Source organism: Hyperolius riggenbachi, chromosome 7, assembly GCF_040937935.1.
Source record: "Hyperolius riggenbachi isolate aHypRig1 chromosome 7, aHypRig1.pri, whole genome shotgun sequence".
Lineage (NCBI taxonomy): Eukaryota > Metazoa > Chordata > Amphibia > Anura > Hyperoliidae > Hyperolius > Hyperolius riggenbachi.
The window spans coordinates 256,608,057-256,631,220 of NC_090652.1; the positions used below are offsets into that span (position 1 = coordinate 256,608,057).

Genomic DNA, 23,164 nt, shown 5'->3' on the forward strand with positions numbered 1-23,164 from the left:
ATGGGAAAAATCATCAATTCATCTTTCTGTTCCCCACAACATTTTAGAGAACTGATAAATAACTAAACAGACTCTTCATGGAACTCAATACGGACTTGAAGGGAACCTGAACTGAGTAAAAATAGTTCAAATAAAAACATGATGTACCTGCAAATAAATATTACATACTTACCTCGCTGTCAGTTCCTCTAAGAAGCTCACCATTTTCTTCGAACAATTATCTCTTCTAGTTTCAACTAGATCTAGTCGAAACTGGAAGTCTTAGGACTCTTTATCAGTTGTTGTTAGTTATAACTGGAAGAACAACGGATGTGCAAGGTAATACCCATGTTTCACTATGACTCAAGTGGGCAATATAACAGGTTAATGGAGTGCTGGCCCAAACTCTGATACAGGGTCATCACCATTTTTAAAATGGAGGATGGAGAATTCCATCGATCACAGTGCATAAACAGGACATGGAAGAGGTGAAAGAGATTGATGAGGAGATTATGCGGGAGGTAAGTATGGCTTGTGTATGTGTATTTTGACTTTTATTTTTCAGTTCAGGTTTCATAAAGCAAAAAATGTGGAGCTACAAGATATCTATGGAGAGTAGCAGATCTGTATGTCTTTCTATACCTGGAAGAGTGTTGAAGTCATCAATGAGGTACATGTGCTCTGCATCAGGATCTGAAGCTATAAGATTTAGTTCCCGTATGAATTCCTGCTGAGTTGGATCTGTAGCATTAACAATTCCGATGGCGTACATTTCTATATTGGCAGCTTGAGCCTCCCGCACTGCTATATCGAGTTTCACAGCTTCTCTCTTGTCCGTCTGACCATCTGTGAGGACGATGGCCACTTTCCTGACCCCAGTCCTTGCTCCGAAAAATCCTTCTTGGGTGGCTTTGCGAATGGCTGTTCCTGTATAGGTGCCCTCTCCCATGTACATCATTTTTCTTATAGCTTGTTTCACATCTTGCTGGGTGGTAAATCTGTTAAGACCAAATTCAAGACGCACTTCTAAACTGTACAGCACAAGTCCTATGCGGGTGGCATTACGGCCTACTGTCACCCTGTCCACAAGAGCGGTAACAAAGTCTTTGATGATTTCAAAGTTTTCTGGCCCAACGCTCTCTGAACTGTCTATGACGAAGACAAGCTCCATAGGTATCTCCTTACATTTAACACCGCACCCTACAAGGAAATAAGAACAAAAATTACTGGTATGCTTATACACAATGCAAGCTATAGCTCCATGATCTTTGCATTTGCAGTATATGGAAGCAATGTGTCCTCAGCAATTGCTTTATCTGCTAACTACAATGGCCACACTAAAGGCACGTACACACGTCCAACTTTTCCGACCAACTTGTCATCCAACTTGCCATTTGAACGACGAGTTGAACGTGTGTACAACGTGTGTACGCGTAGTCGCGTGACTGATAACAGCCGTTTTGTCTGATCCGCTCAGCGGATCAGTTGGACCGACTGTCATTGAAACGATTGTCAGGTCCGTACGTTTGTACAAACAACCAGTGGTCGTTTGACCAACTAATACGTTGGAACCTGCGTGTAAAGAGGTGCAGGATACCAGGATTTCCATCAATGTGATGACGCACATCTTTTATGCCTGAACGTTCCAGTCTGTGAGACGACATGTAAATTAGTTTGTCGGCCGCTTTGTTGGACGTGTGTAAGCGACATGTTGTTTGTCTGACAAGTTGTTCAAACAACTGATCCAAACGACAATCAGGAAGTTGGACGTGTCTTGCCTAAAGGCTCATACACACCTACCAACAATCTGTCCAACTATCTTCCAAACTTGTCTATTGGAAGATAAGTTGGGCGTGAGTAAAGCTGACAAACAACCAGATGACCAACAACTGATAACAGGTGCTTGGCCAGATGTTTGTGAACGCGGACATGTTGTGCAGTTTGTTGTTTAGCTTACACGCATAGTATTTAAGGGAGTTGTTTGTTCAGTTGGTTGGCATGTATGTACGTACTTGTCAGGTAAACAACTTGTGGTTGGTCATGTTGCGCCGTTAGTTGTGCATTAAGTTGGACATGTGTATGAGCCTTAAGGCCTGGAACCCACTAGCAGTACTTTACTAAGCTATTTCTAAGTGCTTGTTATTTGAAACATTCTTGCTAATGTAATGCTATTGGTGTGATCCCACTTGAGTGATGTGATTTTATAAAAATCCCCCATAGCATTGCATTAGCAGGAACTTTTCAAATCACTAACGCTTAGAAAAGGCTGCTAGTGGGTTTGAACCCTTATTAAGGTGTAGTAAGTGTAAGTTTTCACAGTGATATGCAATTAACTTTTTCTCCTGAATTTTCTCCTAGAAGATAATTTTTCATCATCTATTTAGAATAACGTTTCAGCACTTTGGAATTCAAAAAGTATCGAAAAGTAGGTTAAAGAGTACTATCAAAATTGTTTTCATCATTTTCTTGCTTGCCGGTGGTTTAAAAGGCATTTTATTGAAATGTTATTTAAGGAGGGTTTCTCCGTCTTCCTTTGACTCCTTCCACCGTAGGGATCCCCAAAAAGCAGTCTCCTTGCACATGTGCTCTAGCTTTGTCCCACTCGGGCTCCGGTGGAAGAAGCCGAGCCTGATCAGGTTTGTAATACTGCGCCGGTGCAAACAGCCTGTGCCGTGGTGCGGACCTGATCTAGCCTGGCTTTTTCCAGAAAAAGCTGAGCGGGACAGAGCTACTGCACCTGTGCGAGTGGCAGAGACGGAACAGGGTCCTCCAGCACCCAAGGCTCAGACACTGAAGTGCGCCCCTCCATCCCTCCCACCCCAGCCGTCACACACTGATTGCTATTAGACTAGGAGGCTCTCTAGGGCCCCTAACACCTTTATCTCTAGTTATCTGACTTGCAGTCACTGCCATGTATCCCCTATTCTTATTTCCCTCTGCATCAAACACAATAGGGGAATGATAGCTGACTGAGTGAGTTGTGCACCCCCTTCTACACTGCGCCCTGAGGCTTGAGCCTCTCTCGCCTCTGCCAGGCCCTGGTGAGCTGGCAACAATTGCGTTGACAGGCTCTTTTTTGGGGGTCCCAGCACTGGAACAGAGGGGGACAGGGGAAGCCTCTTTTGGATTCAGATCTCCCATCAAGCACTACAGAATATGTAAATCATCCCTATGTATCTTAACTCCAGATACACATCCAGAACCGCTGGAGTGCAAAGTGTGCCAATAGCCTGTTCATTTTACCTATGCATACAGCTGTTTTGGAGTTCCTGCTCCTCATCAGTGCATGGCGGATTGGAGGTCCAGTATATGGTCCAGTATAAATGAATAAAAGCTTATGGTGAGGCATATAAAGGAAATCTAAGTTTCCCAGCATTATTGGGATAGTTGGCGTACCTCTTATAGGAAATACACATAGTATAAGAATAAGAATAAGTATGCTTGTTTGCGTAATATTGGGGAGGATGATTCTGGAGTAGCAATGCTGCAGCAGGATGTGCTCCTTAGCAACCAAGGGGCAGACTGCTGTAACGAGAAAGGGAATAGGAGTGCAGCTAAGGCTAGACAGGTACTGGTGGTAGGGGATTCAATTATTAGGCGCACAGATAGGGTAATCTGTCGAAGAAACCGTGAATGCCGTACAGTCTGTTGCCTCCCGGGTGCTCGGGTTCGGCATGTAGCGGAAAGAATTGACAGATTATTGGGTGGGGCTGGGGAAGACCCAGCTGTCATGGTACACATTGGCACCAATGACAAAGTTAGTGGGAGATGGAAGGTCCTCAAAAATGATTTTCAGGTACTTGGAGATAAACTTAAAGCAAGGACCTCCAAGGTGGTGTTCTCTGAAATACTGCCAGTGCCACGCGCTACATCTGAGAGACAGAGGGAGCTTAGGGAGTTAAATAAGTGGCTGAGAAATTGGTGTAGGAAGGAAGGGTTTGGGTTCCTGGAGAACTGGGCAGACTTTGCAGTCGGCTACAGGTTCTACAGCAGGGATGGGCTGCACCTTAATGGGGAGGGTGCAGCTGCATTGGGGGAGAAGATGGCTAAACGGTTGGAGGAGATTTTAAACTAGGATCTGGGGGGAGGCGGGAGGATAAAGTCTCAATATGAAGACAAGATAAGGTAAAAAGACAGTGGGAGCCTAACATTATGGGGGGTGGAGAGGGGGGTGGAGACAGTGTAAAGATTAAGGAGGTTGGTAAAACTTCAAGTAGCCCATTTCGTGTAAACAAAATTGGTAAATGTGTTGGTAAAAATATAAAGTGCATGGTAACCAATGCTCGGAGCCTTGCAAATAAAATAGACGAACTAGAGTTCATTCTGAATGACAAAGGCTATGACATTGTGGGAATAACCGAGACATGGATGGATGAAAGCCATGACTGGATAGCTAATTTAAAAGGATACAATGTGTTTAGGAGGGATAGAACAGGGAAAAAAGGTGGAGGGGTTTGTCTCTTTGTTAAGAATTCTTTTACAGCTGTCCTCAACGATGAGATGGAGGAAGATTGCGAAGATGTGGAGTCCGTTTGGGTAAATATTCATGGTGGAAATAAAAGTTGCCAATTGCTTATTGGGGTATGCTACAGACCACCTCTTATTAATGAAGCTGCAGAACTGCGATTACTACAGCAGATTGAAAAAGCTGCAAGTAAAAACGAGGTCATAATTATGGGCGACTTCAACTTTCCAGACATTGACTGGGGTATTGAGGCTACCCATTCTGGTAAAAGCAGCAGATTTCTGGCAGCACTACAGGACAATTACTTGACTCAAATGGTAACGGAACCAACTAGGGGGAATGCGTTACTGGATCTGATCATTTCTAATAGACCAGATAATGTATCAAATGTGCAGGTTCAAGAACATTTGGGAAATAGTGATCACAACATGATAACGTTTGATCTGGTGACTGATAGGCCACGGGGCAGCGGGACCACTAAAACTATGAATTTTAGAAAAGCAAAGTTTAATCAAATTAGGCAGGCACTAAGTTTGGTGAACTGGGATAATGTACTACAAGGGGACGACACTGAAGGGAAATGGCAAGCTTTTAAACGTATTCTCAATCAATATTGTAGTATGTATATCCCATATGGAAACAAAATGTCTAGGAATAAAAAAAGGCCTCTATGGATGAATAGAAAGGTTAGGGATAAAATGAAGAGGAAAAAGAATGCCTATAAGGTCCTAAAACAGGAGGGGACTGAGGCTGCACTAAGCAATTATAAGGAGTGCAATAAAAATTGTAAAAAAGAAATTAGGCTGGCAAAGATCGAAGCTGAAAATCAAATCGCTAGGGATATCAAATCTAACCCCAAAAAGTTTTACAAGTACATCCAGGGCCGGCCCTAGACTTTTTGCCGCCTGAGGCAAATTTAAAAAAAAAAAATTGCCACCGCCGCCCCTCCCCCCCCTCGGGGGGGGGGGGGGGGGGCGCTCTGGGGGGCCGCCGAGCTGGAGGGGTAGCTGGCAGGACGGGGGTATTGGGCCAGCGGCGGGGAGGGGGGTCGGACTCCCCCCTCCCTCGCCTGGGTCCCCCGTCCTCCGCTCCCCTCCAGCCTAAATAGACGCAGCCGTATTTGTAAGACGCACGGGCGGGGAGGACACTCACCTCTTCCCAGCATGCGCTCCACTGACATCACTTCCTGCAGCGTTGCAGGAAGTGATGTCAGTGGAGCGCACGCTGGAGCGAGGAGGAGGTGAGTGTCTCCCCGCCCGTGCCTCTTACATATACGGCTGCGTCTATTTAGGCTGGAGGGGTGCGGAGGACGGGGGACCCAGGCGAGGGAGGGGGGGGTCCGACCCCCCTCCCCGCCGCTGGCCCAATACCCCCGTCCTGCCAGCTACCCCTCCAGCTCGGCGGGCCGGCTCCCCGCACCCACGGACGGGCGGGTGCCGCCCCTGGAAATTTGCCGCCTGAGGCAAAAGTTTCACCCCGCCTCATGAGCGGGCCGGCCCTGAGTACATCAACTCTAAAAAAAGAAAGGTTGACTGTATAGGAATCCTAAAGGATGAGGGTGGGAACTCAATGGTGGACGACCAAGGTAAGGCAGAGTTATTAAATGCTTTCTTTGCTTCTGTCTTTACAAAGGAAACAGCACTGTTGCAAATTACAGAGGCAAAAGAGTCTCAATCTTCTAACTGTAATATTAAATACTTAACGCAGGAAGAAGTAAAGGCAAGACTAAATAAATTAAAAATAGACAAGGCACCTGGCCCGGATGGCATGCATCCTCGGGTCCTAAGAGAATTAAGTTCAGTTATAGCTAAGCCCCTTTATCTTATCTTTTGTGACTCTCTTGCAACTAGCAGAGTCCCAGTGGATTGGCGTACAGCCCACGTTTTCCCATTATTTAAGAAGGGCAAAAAATCTGATCCAGGAAATTATAGACCTGTAAGCTTAACATCAGTTGTATGCAAACTATTTGAGGGATTACTAAGAGATACTATACATGACTTCATAGTAGAAAATAATCTTATTTCTCAGCATCAACATGGGTTTACTAAAGACAGGTCCTGTTTGACTAACATGCTCAGCTTTTATGAGGTAGTGAATGCTAATATGGATATTGGGAATGCTGTAGATGTGATATACTTGGACTTTGCAAAGGCCTTCGACACTGTTCCCCACAGAAGTCTGGTGCAAAAGTTGAGGATGCAAGGACTGGGGAAGAGTTTGTGTGCATGGATAGGGAACTGGCTAATGGACAGAAAACAAAGAGTTGTGGTCAATGGATCGTACTCAAAATGGGAGACTGTTAGCAGTGGGGTCCCACAGGGGTCTGTACTGGGTCCAGTGCTCTTCAATTTATTTATTAATGACCTAGTAGATGCAGTAGTGAGCAATGTTGCTATTTTTGCAGATGATACAAAATTGTGCAGAATCATCAACTCTCAGGAAGATAGTGTCATATTGCAACAGGATCTGGATAGGATGGCTATATGGGCACATACATGGCAGATGAAATTCAATGTTGACAAATGTAAAGTCATGCATTTTGGTCGTACCAATGGTCTAGCACCATACAAAATAAATGGGATACAGTTGGGAACATCAAACTTGGAGAAGGACTTAGGAGTACTCATCGACAACAAGTTAAATAATCGTACTCAATGCCAAGCCGCTGCAGCTAAAGCGAACAAAATTTTGGGATGCATTAAAAGGGAAATAAAAACTCGAGATGCTAGCATAATATTGCCCCTGTTTAACTCTCTAGTAAGGCCACATCTGGAATATGGAATTCAGTTCTGGGCACCACATTACAAAAAAGATATTGCAGTTTTAGAGCAGGTGCAGAGACGAGCTACAAAATTGATACGTGGGATGGAAGGTCTCGCTTACCAAGAAAGGTTAGATAAACTGGGTTTATTTAGTCTAGAGAAAAGACGCCTTAGAGGAGATCTAATTAACATGTATAAATACATTAGAGGGCAATATAATAGCTTGGCGGATGAGCTTTTTGTCCCTAGGCCTTCTCAAAGGACTAGAGGACATGAGCTGCGCATGGAGGAAAAACGTTTTAGCCATTTATTTAGGAAAGGGTTCTTTACAGTAAGAGTGGTTAAGATGTGGAATGCAGTGCCACAGGAAGTCGTTATGGCAAACTCTATACCTGCATTTAAAGGGGGCTTAGATGCTTTCCTTGCGTTGAAAGACATCCATGGCTACAATTACTAGGTTATGCCTAATGATGTTGATCCAGGGATTTTATCTGATTGCCATCTGGAGTCAGGAAGGAATTTTTCCCATTTGGGGCTAATTGGACCATGCCTGGTGGGGTTTTTTTCGCCTTCCTCTGGATCAACAGGGGTATGTGGGGGACGGGCTGGAGTTGTACTTTGTACTGGTTGAACTCGATGGACGTATGTCTTTTTTCAGCCAAAATAACTATGTAAGAGTATAAGAAATGTACTGATGTAAATGATGCTTATTCTTCACGGTTTAAGGGATAAATGTTGTCAGCAGGAGATATTATTACTGTACTTACCACAAATTTCTTTAATCATCTTAATGATATCTTCCCTCTGTAAATTAGAAGGGCAAACTGTTTAGCACATTACATGTAGACTGGTTAAAGAGAAACTCCGATCAAGAATTGAACTTTATCCCAATCAGTAGCTGATACCCCCTTTTACATGAGAAATCTATTCCTTTTTACAAACAGACCATCAGGGGGCGCTGTATGGCTGATATTGTGGTGAAACCCTCCCACAAGAAGCTCTGAGTAACGGGTACTTCAGGCAGTTTCCTGTCTGTGAACCCTGTTGCACTCCTCCACTCAAATAGGATGATGAAGAGGGCCACCATGATCTCCCGTGACCCCGCTCACCCTGGCAGCCACTACTTTAAGCTTCTCCCGTTGGGCCGTCGTTATAGGGCTATACCTTCCAAAACCACGAGGCGGAAGAACACCTTCTTCCCCCAAGCTGTTCGGCTTCTGAACTCCAACCTCCCCCTATCTGGCCCGCATACCAGCGTACTCTAGCTGGGTTGGTCAGCCGGTTCCCGCAGCTGCCTGACTGGGCTCATCAAATTTGACTTGAGGCCACTACCTGCATCCTTATTATTATTATTGTTATTATTATTATTATTTACCTGTGTTTGAAATAACAGTGAAATGGCCCATACGAACTGACTACTGCATTTCAAGTGTACGTGTTGTGCGTCTGTCTGTATTATACCAATTATGCCTATGCCATGTGTACCACAAGCAATTCCGATTACAGCTCTTGCTGTTCTTGGCGAAATAAAGTGATTCTGATTCTGATTCTGATTGTTGGAAATAGCTGTTTACAGCTGTTTCCAACTGCCAAAATTGCAAGCAGCAGCTACATCACCTGCCAACAGTAAAAATGTCACCATGTGATAAATGTCAGAATGTAAATCAGGGATTTAAAAGATTTTACAATGAGCAAACACTGACTAAATCATTTATACATAATTATTGTAAAAATGAAGCACTTTTTTTATTAGAAATCCAGCAAAGGACCGGCACCACAATGGTGTATTATAGCTCAAATACTTTAATGGAACATCAAGGAAAGCAACGACAGACTGCTGTTTCGGCCTATCCCAGGCCTTTGTCAAGTTGCACAAAGTGATATCACTTTGTGCAACTTGACAAAGGCCTGGGATAGGCCGAAACAGCAGTCTGTCGTTGCTTTCCTTGATGTTCCATTAAAGTATTTGAGCTATAATACACCATTGTGGTGCCGGTCCTTTGCTGGATTTCTACTGTTACGACCCCTTTGGTACTGGGGTGGGACCTAAGGGAATTAAGTTCAGTTATAGATAAACCCCTTTATCTTATCTTTTGTGACTCTCTTGCAACTGGCAGAGTCCCAGTGGATTGGCGTACAGCACACGTTTTCCCATTATTTAAGAAGGGCAAAAAATCAGATCCAGGAAATTATAGATCTGTAAGCTTAACATCAGTTGTATGCAAACTATTTGAGGGGTTACTAAGAGATACTATACATGACTTCATAGTAGAAAATAATCTTATTTCTCAGCATCAACATGGGTTTACTAAAGACAGGTCCTGTTTGACTAACATGCTCAGCTTTTATGAGGTAGTGAATGCTAATATGGATATTGGGAATGCTGTAGATGTGATATACTTGGACTTTGCAAAGGCCTTCGACACTGTTCCCCACAAAAGTCTGGTGCAAAAGTTGAGGATGCAAGGACTGGGGAAGCGTCTGTGTTCATGGATAGGGAACTGGCTAATGGACAGAAAAAGAGTTGTGGTCAATGGATCGTACTCAAAATGGGAGACTGTTAGCAGTGGGGTCCCACAGGGGTCTGTTCTGGGTCCAGTGCTCTTCAATTTATTTATTAATGACCTAGTAGATGCAGTAGTGAGCAATGTTGCTATTTTTGCAGATGATACAATATTGTGCAGAATCATCAACTCTCAGGAAGATGTGTCATATTGCAACAGGATCTGGATAGGATGGCTATATGGGCACATACATGGCAGATGAAATTCAATGTTGACAAATGTAAAGTCATGCATTTTGGATGTACTAATGGTCTAGCACCATACAAAATAAATGGGATACAGTTGGGGACATCAAACTTGGAGAAGGACTTAGGAGTACTCATTGACAACAAGTTAAATAATCGTACTCAATGCCAAGCAGCTGCAGCTAAAGCTAACAAAATTTTGGGATGCATTAAAAGGGAAATAAAAACTCGAGATGCTAGCATAATATTGCCCCTGTTTAACTCTCTAGTAAGGCCACATCTGGAATATGGAATTTGGTTCTGGGCACCACATTACAAAAAAGATATTGCAGTTTTAGAGCAGGTGCAGAGACGAGCTACAAAATTGATACGTGGGATGGAAGGTCTCACTTATCAAGAAAGGTTAGATAAACTGGGTTTATTTAGTCTAGAGAAAATATGCCTTAGAGGGGATGTAATTAACATGTATAAATGCATCAGAGGGCAATATAATAGCTTGGCGGATGAGCTTTTTGTCCCTAGGCCTTCTCAAAGGACTAGAGGACATGATCTGCGCATGGAGGAAAAACGTTTTAGCCATTTATTTAGGAAAGGGTTCTTTACAGTAAGAGTGATTAAGATGTGGAATGCATTGCCACAGGAAGTCATTATGGCAAACTCTATACCTGCATTTAAAGGGGGCTTAGATGCTTTCCTTGCGTTGAAAGACATCCATGGCTACAATTACTAGGTAATGCCTAATGATGTTGATCCAGGGATTTTATCTGATTGCCATCTGGAGTCGGGAAGGAATTTTTCCCTTTAGAGGCTAATTGGACCATGCCTTGTAAGGGTTTTTTCGCCTTCCTCTGGATCAACAGGGATATGTGAGGGAGCAGGCTGGTGTTGTACTTTATACTGGTTGAACTCGATGGACGTATGTCTTTTTTCAACCAAAATAACTATGTAACTATGTAACTTGGCACACATTCATTCTTTGCATTGGTGCTCCTGGATCCATTTTGAATGCACTTTTTTAATTACATTCTTTTCACTGGAGTTCCTCTTTAAGCTGGCTTCACCCTAAAGTTGCCTGGACTGTCAGAGACACCAAGAGACAGATCTCTCTCTGATCGAATCTGATCGGAGAGAGATCTGTTGCTTGCCCATACACCAGCAGACTGATTCCTGACAGATTTCGACATGAAATCTCTCTGGAATTGGCTTTGTGACACTGCATCTGCCACCTGATGTGACTGTTCCCCCAACGTGTGCATTCAATACATCACGTGTCCGCTGTCTCCTGCCGTAGTCCCCATTTATCTTCCACAATGGGGGCGGGCTTTCGACATTAAGCACGTGGTAGCGTGTGTGATGTGATGTCACACACATGCTTTATGGAAACCCAGTGGCAATGAGGATGTATGTATGGGGACCACAGCGGGAGACAGCAGACAGGTAAAGTATTGAATGTAAGTGTGGGGAACACGTTCACATCAGGGGAAACAGCATCAGGGGATCGCTCATATTCGTCGCTTGTCCCCATATCGCACAACGTTACCGCTGTGCACCTGAATGACCATGCCGGCCTTACATATTGCAGCATGTCCGATCAATACATTCAACCAATTTCCGCCCAAAATTTATCAAATCATCAATCGGGCAAGCCTGTAGTGGCACCGATTTGCATCCGATTCGATACTAATTACTAAATGGGATGGTCGATCGGCCACCAAGTCGTGATGTATGGGCACCTTAAGACTGTGTGTTGCATTCCATTCCATAGTATTTCCATTGCAGGATTTATGCCAATCACAGAAGTCACAGTGTCAGGTGTCGGTGCGTTCCTCCCACCTATAAGGCCGAGCAGCGGCAGTGGGGCTTTATACATTACCTGCTCCCAGCAGCAGGACAGGTCCTCCTCACACTTCTTCATTGTAGCTCATAGCCATGCCATGCAGCCAATCCCCATGTGGCTCTTGACAGAGGCTTCTCTAGAGGGTGCAGGAATGGCTTGTGCCATGGGTGCCACAGAACCATGGGCCTGCCCCTGTGCTGCCCCCCCCAATGCCTGCCTCTGTGCTGGGCCGCCATGCCTGCCCCCGTGCCTCCCAGTCACTCAGACTGTAGATCAGATTAATTCTATTATCTGGGGAAAATGGCAACTTATGTTTATAGGGTGCACTTGTCTTAGTGTTAGAAAGGAGGACATAGAGGACATAAGAAGAGATATCTCTAAAAAAAGTAACTTCAGCCATATACTGAGCCAAAAAACACAGGCAACTATAACATGTACGTGAAAAGGGATGCAGTTTTTAGAGGGGAGGGAGTTCTGACTGGGAGGAAGGGGGGAGGGGGGGTGGCGCAATTTCAGTCAACAAGAGCTGCATAGTGATTGGCTGCATGGCGCAGGAGCAGCAGGTAATGTATAATGCTTTGCTGCCATTGCTGCTCTGCATGTTTAACAAGGAGCAGGCCCCCTTAGCCTCCAGCAACAGTGGGGGACATGGGGGCTATTGTTATGCCCCTGGCAGGAAGTGAGAATGGTAGTCAGAGTATCTACAAACAAATGCATAGGGTGTGGGGTTAAAGAATAGAAGAACTGTCCTGCTTTTTGTTTCCTAGCAGTATTATTTATAGGGTCTAATGCTGGGCATACACGGCTCGATTTTGCCACTCGATTCTCCCACCCGATCGATTCCCTGCTCGATTCCGCAGGCGAATCTCTTATCTTCCGCTCGTTTTTCTTATCTTTTTCCATGCGGAATCAAGCGGGAGAAACGATCGGGCGGGAGATCGGACATGTCAGAAATGATCTATCGAGCCATGTAAATGGCTCAGAATTGAGCCGTGTATGCCCAGCATATAAGCTTGTGTAAAAATTGCACCGCTTTTAAACAATAAAATCTGGAAATAACCATACCGCCAGGGAGGTTAAGTTTTATATTCTTTATGTGAAAATGACTTGCAAACATATTATTTAGCTAAAGAGATTTGTGCTTAACTTACTGTTAATCCAGCTTCTCCTTTAACACCAGGTCTGCCCTGTAATAAAAAACATCAGAAGAGAAAAGAATGTTAGTTATACAGTGGTGTGAAAAACTATTTGCCCCCTTCCTGATTTCTTATTCTTTTGCATGTTTGTCACACTTAAATGTTTCTGCTCATCAAAAAACGTTAACTATTAGTCAAAGATAACATAATTGAACACAAAATGCAGTTTGAAATTATGCTTTTTAATATTTAGTGAGAAAAAAAACCTCAAAACCTACATGGCCCTGTGTGAAAAAGAAATTACCCCCTGAACCTAATAACTGGTTAGGCCACCCTTAGCAGTAATAACTGCAATCAAGCGTTTGCGATAACTTGCAACGAGTCTTTTACAGCGCTCTGGAGGAATTTTGGCCCACTCATCTTTGCAGAATTGTTGTAATTCAGCTTTATTTGAGGGTTTTCTAGCATGAACCGCCTTTTTAAGGTCATGCCACAACATCTCAATAGGATTCAGGTCAGGACTTTGACTAGGCCACTCCAAAGTCTTCATTTTGTTTTTCTTCAGCCATTCAGAGGTGTATTTGCTGGTGTGTTTTGGGTCATTGTCCTGCTGCAGCACCCAAGATCGCTTCAGCTTGAGTTGACAAACAGATGGCCGGACATTCTCCTTCAGGATTTTTTGGTAGACAGTAGAATTCATGGTTCCATCTATCACAGCAAGCCTTCCAGGTCCTGAAGCAGCAAAACAACCCCAGACCATCACACTACCACCACCATATTTTACTGTTGGTATGATGTTCTTTTGCTGAAATGCTGTGTTACTTCTACGCCAGATGTAACGGGACACGCACCTTCCAAAAAGTTCAACTTTTGTCTCGTCGGTTCACAAGGTATTTTCCCAAAAGTCTTGCCAATCATTGAGATTTTTTTTAGCAAAATTGAGACGAGCCTTAATGTTCTTTTTGCTTAAAAGTGGTTTGCGCCTTGGATATCTGCTATGCAGACCGTTTTTGCCCAGTCTCTTTCTTATGGTGGAGTCATGAACAATGACCTTAATTGAGGCAAGTGAGGCCTGCAGTTCTTTAGATGTTGTCCTGGGGTCTTTTGTGGCCTCTCGGATGAGTTTTCTCTGCGCTCTTGGGGTAATATTGGTCGGCTGGCCACTCCTGGGAAGGTTTATCACTGTTCCATGTTTTTGCCATTTGTGGATAATGGCTCTCACTGTGGTTCGCTGGAGTCCCAAAGCTTTAGAAATGGCTTTATAACCTTTACCAGACTGATAGATCTCAATTACAGTACTTTGTTCTCATTTGTTCCTGAATTTCTTTGGATCTTGGCATGATGTCTAGCTTTCGAGGTGCTTTTGGTCTACTTCTCTGTGTCAGATAGCTCCTATTTAAGCGATTTCTTGATTGAAACAGGTGTGGCAGTAATCAAGCCTGGGGGTGACTACAGAAATTGAACTCAGGTGTGATAAACCACAGTTAAGTTATTTTTTAACAAGGGGGGCAATCACTTTTTCACACAGGGCCATGTAGATTTGGAGGTTTTTTTTCTCACTAAATAATAAAAACCATCATTTAAAACTGCATTTTGTGTTCAATTATGTTATCTTTGACTAATAGTTAACGGTTGTTGATGAGCAGAAAGATTTAAGTGTGACAAACATGCAAAAGAATAAGAAATCAGGAAGGGTGCAAATAGTTTCACACCACTGTATGTTTTCATGTCTATTTTATGTTTCTATTTTCTGTTTTTCTGTTTTATGTTTCTAAAGCTGGCCACTAACCATACAATCTTTTTCATTCAATCTTACCAAATCTATGTAGTAGAAGAGTCAACTGAGTGAATATATTGAATGGATACTATATACCATTTCTATGTAATATAAGGGACTGCCTATAGTATCCATTCAATATATTCACTCAGTTGACTCTTCTACTACATAGATTTGGTAAGATTGGATGAAAAAGATTGGATCATTAGTGGCCCCCCTTACAGTATACAGTATTTGCCTAATTAATCTAATTTTTTTCTCTAATAATTTTGAGAGAAGGTTAAGAATATATTAGCCGAGGAAATGTCAGACAGACATTTTTCCATCAGGACCATTATTATTTTAATAGAAACAACAATTGGTACTTTAATTACCGTAGGTGATGAGAAAGTATGCTGCATTCATTTTAGAGACTGTAGCACGGCCATTATATATTATAGGGAATGCACATTAAAGCCCGGTTCACATTAGCGGTCGCCGTCCTCAATCGCCGTGCCGGAGCCGGACCGCATGCGGAACGGACGGAACGGACGCACGGCATAGCAATGAAAGTCTATGCGTCCGTTCACATGCGTCCGTTTCGTCCGGACTGGAGCCGGACCGGATCCGGACTCCGGCATAAGATCCAACATGCGCTATTTTTTGGTCCGGCTCCTCCGGCAGACGTATCCGAGGCGGAGCCGGACTGTTGCATCCGGCCAATACAAACCAATGAGAACCGGAGAGCGCACAACACACTGGCTATAAAAACCGGACGTTCTACCCCACTTCCAATGCTTTTTCTAGTGGCCATTTTGGATGGGGACCACATGGGCCCAGTGTTCACAGAGTGGAGCAGCAGGGATTTCATGCTGGAGCTCTTTGGCAGCAACATGTCTGATGATATGTCTGATAACGAGGAGGTGAGGCCTTCTCCCCACATAGTAGTAGGTGAACAACAGGAAGGAGAGAATTCCCAGGTACGAGTAAGGTCCCAACTGCAGTCTCTGTATCCACGGATGGTCTCCACACGTCCACCTGTCTCCAACAATGACCCCAAAGCTTCTGCTGACCTCCCAGACCCCAGGTATTTACAGGTTGTTATCTCTTTAAGAAACCGGATCCGGACCGCAACCGTGTTCATACCGCACGGAAAACGGATGCAAACGGACCGGATGCGGACCTGATCTGGATAGGAACCGTACGGATTAGGTCCGGTCCGGATCCGGTGCGGTCCGGACATCCGTTCCGGTTTTTAGAAAACTGCAAGTGTGAACGGGGCCTTATTGTTGTTACTTTCATTTTTCATTAATAACAGCACTTAAAGGGACACTTAAGTCAAACAAAAAAAATGAGTTTTACTCACCTAGGGCTTCCAATAGCCCCCTGCAGCTGTCCGGTGCCCTCGCCGTCTCCCTCCGATCCTCCTGGCCCCGCCGGCAGCCACTTCCTGTTTCGGTGACAGGAGCTGACAGGCTGGGGACGTGAGTGATTCTTCGCGTTCCCAGACACATTATCACCCTCTATGCTGCTATGTGGTATATGATATATGCTATAGCAGCATAGATGGCGCTATTGTGGCCAGGAACGCGAAGAATCACTCACGTCCCCAGCCTGTCAGCTCCTGTCACCAAAACAGGAAATGGCTGCCGGCGGGGCCAGGAGGATCGGAGGGAGACGGCGAGGGCACCGGACAGCTGCAGGGGGCTATTGGAAGCCCCAGGTGAGTAAAACTCTTTTTTTTTTTACTTAAGTGTCCCTTTAAACATTTAAGATACATTTATTTTAATTGGGTGTTTGTCCTGATTCACATCTGATCTTATCTATATAAGGTATGTTTTTGTAACACTATATTCTACATACAGTACAGTATATATGTTTTTATTCTGCAGGTTGATCCCACATACATTATTATTGCCTCTGAGGAAGCGACTTCTGGTCGTGAAACATGTCAAACATGGTGTAAAGTGCTGTACTCGATTAAACCCTTGCATTGTAATCTTGTGATTGTTTGATAGGTATATTAGGAGGGGAACTAATACCCCTCCACAATAATTATCTTATCCACATGTATACACTTAGCTGCACAATTCGATCTTTCAATGACCTAAGCCTGACTGACTATCCCATGCGTCACCCATTCCCATTCAATACTACAGGACTTCTCTAGAGCCGCACATACTCTCTGGAATTTCCTGCCACCCCCATCAAGCTCAGCCCCACCTTCAATCAAGCCCTCAAAACACAACTATTCCTGCCAGCCTACCTTCCCATATCAAAGCCCTAACCCTCGCTGCTAAGCAACTACGCATTGATTCTCACCTAGTGTGTCCTTACTCCCCCTCCCCCCGACTGTATTGACTTTGGGCAGGGTCCACTCCCTTCGTTTTCCTACTCGGTCATGCACCTATCCCTTTGAATAACTAAACTACCCAGACTACTTGATCACCACTGTATTGACTTCATGAAACGAACCTTGCATGTATGTGTAGTACAGCTAAGAAATAAAACATTAGGAGCAGAGACATAAGTTTAATATTGTTTCCAGTACAGGAAGAGTTAAGAAACTCGGTTGTTATCTATGCAAAAGAGCCATTGAGCTCCACGACTTTCAAAGTCGCAGAGAGCTCTGACTTCTGAAGCTTCTTATCTCAACTGTCAGTCATTGTATTGTTTTTTCTTCTGCAAGAGGACAGGTCAAAAGTTCACTGGCCTGCTCTGTAAAATCATTTAGAATGCTGAGTAGTGTGTAAACTGCAAATATTAGAGAATGATGCAATGTTATAAAAAAACCTATATAACTGAAAATAAAAATATGAGAACATTTTCTTTGCTTCTAATGTTCTAGTAATTATCCATACTACCCAACCAATTCATTATATCATAATTTTTTTTCGCTTCAGTGTCTCTTTAAATGTTGTGCGGGGATGTGTGTATTCATGTATTTGTGTACGCTGTTTCACTGTCTGTAACCCTATTGATTACCAGCACTATGTAATAAGTTGGCGCCTTATAAATAGAATAAATAATAGCATCTTACTGAGTCTCCTGGGTTTCCAGGGTCTCCACCATCACCTTTGTCTCCCTTTCTTCCTCTTTCACCAGCAGAGCCACGGTCACCCTGAAAAAAACATTACGTTCAACTTTCATTCTAGATTCTATTGAAAGTATATAGAATGAGACCTGCCTACTACATGGAGGTACGTACCTTTGGCCCTAGAAGTCCTTCTCCTGGAAATCCACGGGGTCCTGGCAGACCTTGAACTCCTTGGTCTCCCTAAAATTGGATACATTTTCATTAATATATTTTACATCTATTTTGTAGTTTTTGCGTATTTGCACAGTATATTTATACTATAGACTTTTGTAGGAATGTAGGAAAAATGTAGGAAATAACCTGCAACAGGGGTGCCTCAAGCCATTTTGTCACTCCAGGCGAGAAAACTAGTGGCACTCCCCCAACCCTGATGGCGCCCCTCCCCCCCATGAAAATAATCGTAATGCAGCAGTGTTTCACTAGAAAATAATCCTAATGCGGCAATCTTTCACCAGAAAATCATCGTAATGCAGCAGCGTTTCGCCATAAAGTAATCGTAATGCGGCAGCGTTTCACTAGAAAATACTCGTAATGCGGCAATCTTTCACCAGAAAATAATCGTAATGCAGCAGCGTTTCACCAGAAAATAACTGTAATGCAACAGTGTTTCACCAGAAAATACATGTAATGTGGGCAGCGTTTCACCAGAAAATACACATAATTGGGCAGTGTTTTACCAGAAAATACACATAGGCAGGGCTCCACCCCCCCTTCCCATTAGTTCCCCCTTAATAGCCCTGATACCTGCATGCACCTATAAGAAAAAAAACATTTACTCACCTGCAGAAGACTCCTCTCCTGGCCTCCCTCTGGCACGCAGTAGCTCCCCCAATGATCTTAGTGCTGCAGCTCCGGCTGCAAAACTCCCACGCTGACAGGCAGAGCAGGGCTACAGGAAAATTGTGCCCTAAGCCCTGCACTGGAGACACAAACAATCTCCAGTGCAGGGGTTCAGACGTAATTTTCCCATAGCCCTGCACTGCCTGCCAGAACCCACAGACTAAGACGCTAAGTAGATGCAGCAGAAGCAAGTAATAGAACACCCAAGGGGGCAGAGCTTAGTCTGGAGGCAGGGTTTCATTTGGGGGCAGGGCTTAATCCAGCAACATGGTGCCCCCCCAGGACCAATGTCACTCCAGGCAATGGCCTGTACTGCCTATGCCTAGAGGTGCCCCTGACCTGCAAGTGTGGATAAAGTTTGGGATGTAACTGCCAACAGCATAGCTCTAGTCCTATAACCCCATTTCAGAAACTTTTGGAATGTTGTGGAACATGTGTAAAACCAGAAGATAATACAGAGACAGAGGTGCTGGGTGTATTACCAATCTGCAGATGTTATATGCCTTATTGCCTGATGAAGCAGGGTCATGCCAGTGGAACGCGTTGCACTAAACTCTGGAATGTGTAAATAAATGTTTTGACTGTCTAATCAACAGTTCCTTGTGTCTGCTTGGAGGAGATAAGTCCACCACCACCTCCTCTACTTATTTTGAGTATTTTAGTCTTTTTATTCTATTGGCGCCTGTGTTTGCTATGTACAAAACCACAAGATTATCTGCAAATCATATTTAAATCCCAAATTAACTGAAAATACTGTAGTACAAAGACACTAAAAGACCGGAAAAGTTGTATAATGTAAAAATGAATTGCAACTAACTAGGTTAATTGTCAACAGCTTAGTAACATGATTAGGTATAAATAAATCATCCAGGTAGTATGAGTTTCTCTGTAGTAAAGATGGGGAGGGATACACCACTCTGTAAAATACCATGCAGGCAAATAGTGTAGTGATTTAAGGATAATGTTGTTTAACGTAAACAGTAGTAGACATTACTAAATGATTTTAAGAATTTGAAGACATTTTTGTTGCAAACTGAAGAATAGTGTGTATTGTAACATTGCAAAGATTTTGGGGGAATTTTCAAAGAATCCAGAGACCTCCATGTGTACAAGAAAAAAGGCTAAAACCCAGTATTGCATAGCCATGATCTTCAGGCCTTCAGGTAGTAATACATTAGAAATAGGCATTATCTTCCAAAAACTATTGCTTGGGAACAAAAGACATCACTGCATCTACACATGTACATTAAAAAGTCACAAACGTGTAAGCAGGGGACGTGGTCATTACCAGAATTTGACCAATAAATAGCTAATGCAGTGGTTGCAGGAGGACCCCTGGTGGCCCTACTGGCCTAGTGTGTTTTAAACCGCCTATCCCCTATTCCTATGTCACTGGAACCTGCTATATTATTTCATTGTTTTTATAATCAGATATGATCCATTTTCCTAGGAGAACTTCTACTGCAAGGAGAATCATGGAGAAGCACATTGCTGATGTATCATAGGATCAATATGTATTCTGTTGATTGGCTGGCCAGGTCTCACTTTTGTTTCCTGTGTAATCTGATCATGACCAGACAATTAGAAGAGTAGTGGTCTATCCTTTGTTAGAGCAAGCATGTACTTCTTGCATTTTCCTTGCAGAAGAAATGCATTCAGGACAACTGACCATCTAGATTTAGAATTGAGCACTGACATCCCTTCTAGCTAATAAACACACAAACATGGGCGTCTGCAGAAAATTTTCCAGGGGGGGCAGGCAAAAAGCGGGGGAGGAAGAAGTGGGGCCGAAAATTTGGGGTGACGTTGTGTGGCGCGCCAAAAAATGGGGCTACGCCGAAAAATGGGAGAGGTCATGGACCAGAATTTGGGTGTGGTCGCGGGTGGAGACAAGTTTACATGAACTTAGCAATGGTGGGACATTAGATTAGGACAGTGGTGGCGAACCTTTTGGAGGTCGAGTGCCCGAACTGCAACCCAAAAGTCACTTATCTATCGCAAAGTGCCAACAGCAATTTAAACTTTTAACTCATACATGAACATTATGGAAAATCCACGTTGAAAATAAACTGTGAAGATAAACAATTTCATCCATCCTACTCCTGAAAAATGTATTCATTTTTTTAGAACCTCCCAGTTTCATTTTCTGTTTTAAAAAGCTGAAAAAGTAGATTTAATGCTATTGTCTCATATGATGATGATTCAGCTTTTTCCATAGTCTCGCAGCTAGCAATCAAGTGACCCCCAACAAGACAAATTCAGCAATCATGAGGCCCCCCATCAAGACAAATTCAGCAATCATGAGGCCCCCAACATGACTAACTCAGCAATCATGAGGCCCCCCAACAAGACAAATTAGCGATCTTGAGGCCCCCAACAAATCATGAGGCCCCCAACAAGACAAATTCAGTAACCATGAGGCCCCCAACAAGACAAATTCAGCAGTCATGAGGCACATAAATAGACAGCATTTCACATAAATAGGCAGAATGCCCCCTTAATATGGTAGACACCTCTCACCTGGCAGCAGTACCCCAAAATACACTCAATCTGACAGCAGTGGTTCCCCAAAAATAGGTAGCCCCAGGTCTATAGGTGTCCCCAGAATAGGTGGCCAGCGGTATAGATGTCCCCAGAACAGGTAGCCAGGGGTAGAGATGTCCTCAGAACAGGTAGCCAGGGGTATATGTGCCCAGTATATGTAGGCAGGGGTATATGTCCCCAGTATATGTAGCCAGAGGTATATGTGCCCAGTATATGAAGCCAGGGGTATTTGTGCCCAGTATATGTAGTCAGGGGTATATGTGCCCAGTATATGTAGTCAGGGGTATATGCCCCCAGTATATGTAGCCAGAGGTATAGATGAACCCAGTATATGTAGTCAGGGGTATATGTCCCCAGTATATGTAGCGAGAGTTATAGATGACCCCAGTATATGTAGTCAGGGTTATATGTGCCCAGTATATGTAGGCAGGTATATATGTGCCCAGTATATGTAGGCAGGGGTATATGTGCCCAGTATATGTAGTCAGGGGTATATGTCCCCAGTATATGTAGCCAGAGGTATAGATGACCCCAGTATATGTAGTCAGGGGTATATGTCCCCAGTATATGTAGTCAGGGGTATATGTCCCCAGTATATGTAGTCAGGGTTATATGTGCCCAGTATATGTAGGCAGGTGTATATGTGCCCAGTATATGTAGGCAGGGGTATATGTGCCCAGTATATGTAGTCGGGGGTATATGTCCCCAGTATATTTAGTCAGGGGTATATGTCCCCAGAATAAGTAGCCAGGTGTGCCCCTAGCAGGAGGGGATCAGCGCAGAGAAGGAGAGCTGGGGGGACAGATGGCCCCCCTCCTTCCCTTTCCTTAGGGCTCTCCCTCCCTCGCTCTCCCCTCCAGAACTAAGTCTTGTGCGGTGGCTGGCAGCGGGCGGAACTTACCTCTGTCTCGTTGCAGGCGCTGGATGGATTTGCCGCTAGTCTGGTCTGGTCCAGACCAGAGCAGCGGCACCAGAACTTCTGGCGCTTGGAGCGAGACGGAGGTAAGTGCCGCCTGCTGCCAAACGCCGCACAAGACTTAGTTCTGGAGGGGAGAGCGAGGGAGGGAGAGCCCCAAGGTGAGGGAAGGAGGGGGGGGGGGGGGTGGCCCCCCTTCCCCGCTGTCCCCAAAGCTCTCCCTCTTCTCTGCGCTGCTCCACTCCTGCTGGCCGCACGGGCACGCGGCCAGGGGGGGGGGCAGCAGGCAGCCAGGAGGAGGGGGGCTGCAGCCACCCGAATTTGCCATATGTGCGAACGCCCATGCACACAAAGTTAAATTCCTATGGTGCACTAATGACTCACTAAGCAAACCTTGGCATGCATGGAAACTCACTGTAGACCTCTGACACAGATCAAGAATACCAAAACTCAATCCACCATGGATATACAGTCATGGTTGCTGCAGACACAATATACTTTCTATACCATTTATAAAAATATACATAAGAAGCACTTTCTTACCTTTGATCCTTGAATACCTTCACCTGGGGGACCATGAGGACCAGGCAGACCGGGTTTTCCTGGGTTTCCCTTGAAAGAAAGAAACATTTAGTTAATTAGGATAGCTTATGAGTTAGAATAGTCTGATAATATTATAGAGATTTTTATAACTGTGCCAAATAAATGTATGACTGCAGTCTGGAGTTATATGATGGCGATGATGATGATTTGTATGATATAAGGAGAAGTTTTACATAATTTGCATAATAGGTAGCCAATAAGAGATAGGCAGAGAGAGACTGCATCAGATGAGTGGTAGAAGAGGTGGAAGAAGCAGAAAGCAGAGTTCAGTAGGAACTATAGAGGTGCCAGTCTGGTTTTTATAGACCACATAGTATGGTGTTTCAGTAGTGAAGACGGGACATGATTAGAGCAGGTACAAGCATTTTAGTAGCATCCTGTGAAAGAAAGGGGCACATTCTGGAAATGTTTGGGTTATTGGGGTCTTTTCTACATTGATGGTAACTATGGGTGGGGCATGGGGGAGAAGATAGAGAAGGT

General features: G+C 44.1%; 1 protein-coding gene across 1 annotated transcript in view; it reads right to left on the reverse strand.

Moving 5' to 3' along the window:
* Positions 1-23,164, reverse strand: part of COL28A1 (collagen type XXVIII alpha 1 chain) — a 198,628-nt gene that overhangs the window by 15,328 nt on the left and 160,136 nt on the right. The window contains exons 29-34 of the mRNA XM_068247381.1: positions 22,625-22,693; positions 17,893-17,961; positions 17,725-17,805; positions 12,944-12,979; positions 7,974-8,010; positions 622-1,179 (exon numbers count right to left, since the gene is read on the reverse strand). Of these exons, the coding sequence (XP_068103482.1) occupies positions 622-1,179; positions 7,974-8,010; positions 12,944-12,979; positions 17,725-17,805; positions 17,893-17,961; positions 22,625-22,693 (850 nt within the window). The remainder of the gene's footprint in view (positions 1-621; positions 1,180-7,973; positions 8,011-12,943; positions 12,980-17,724; positions 17,806-17,892; positions 17,962-22,624; positions 22,694-23,164) is intronic.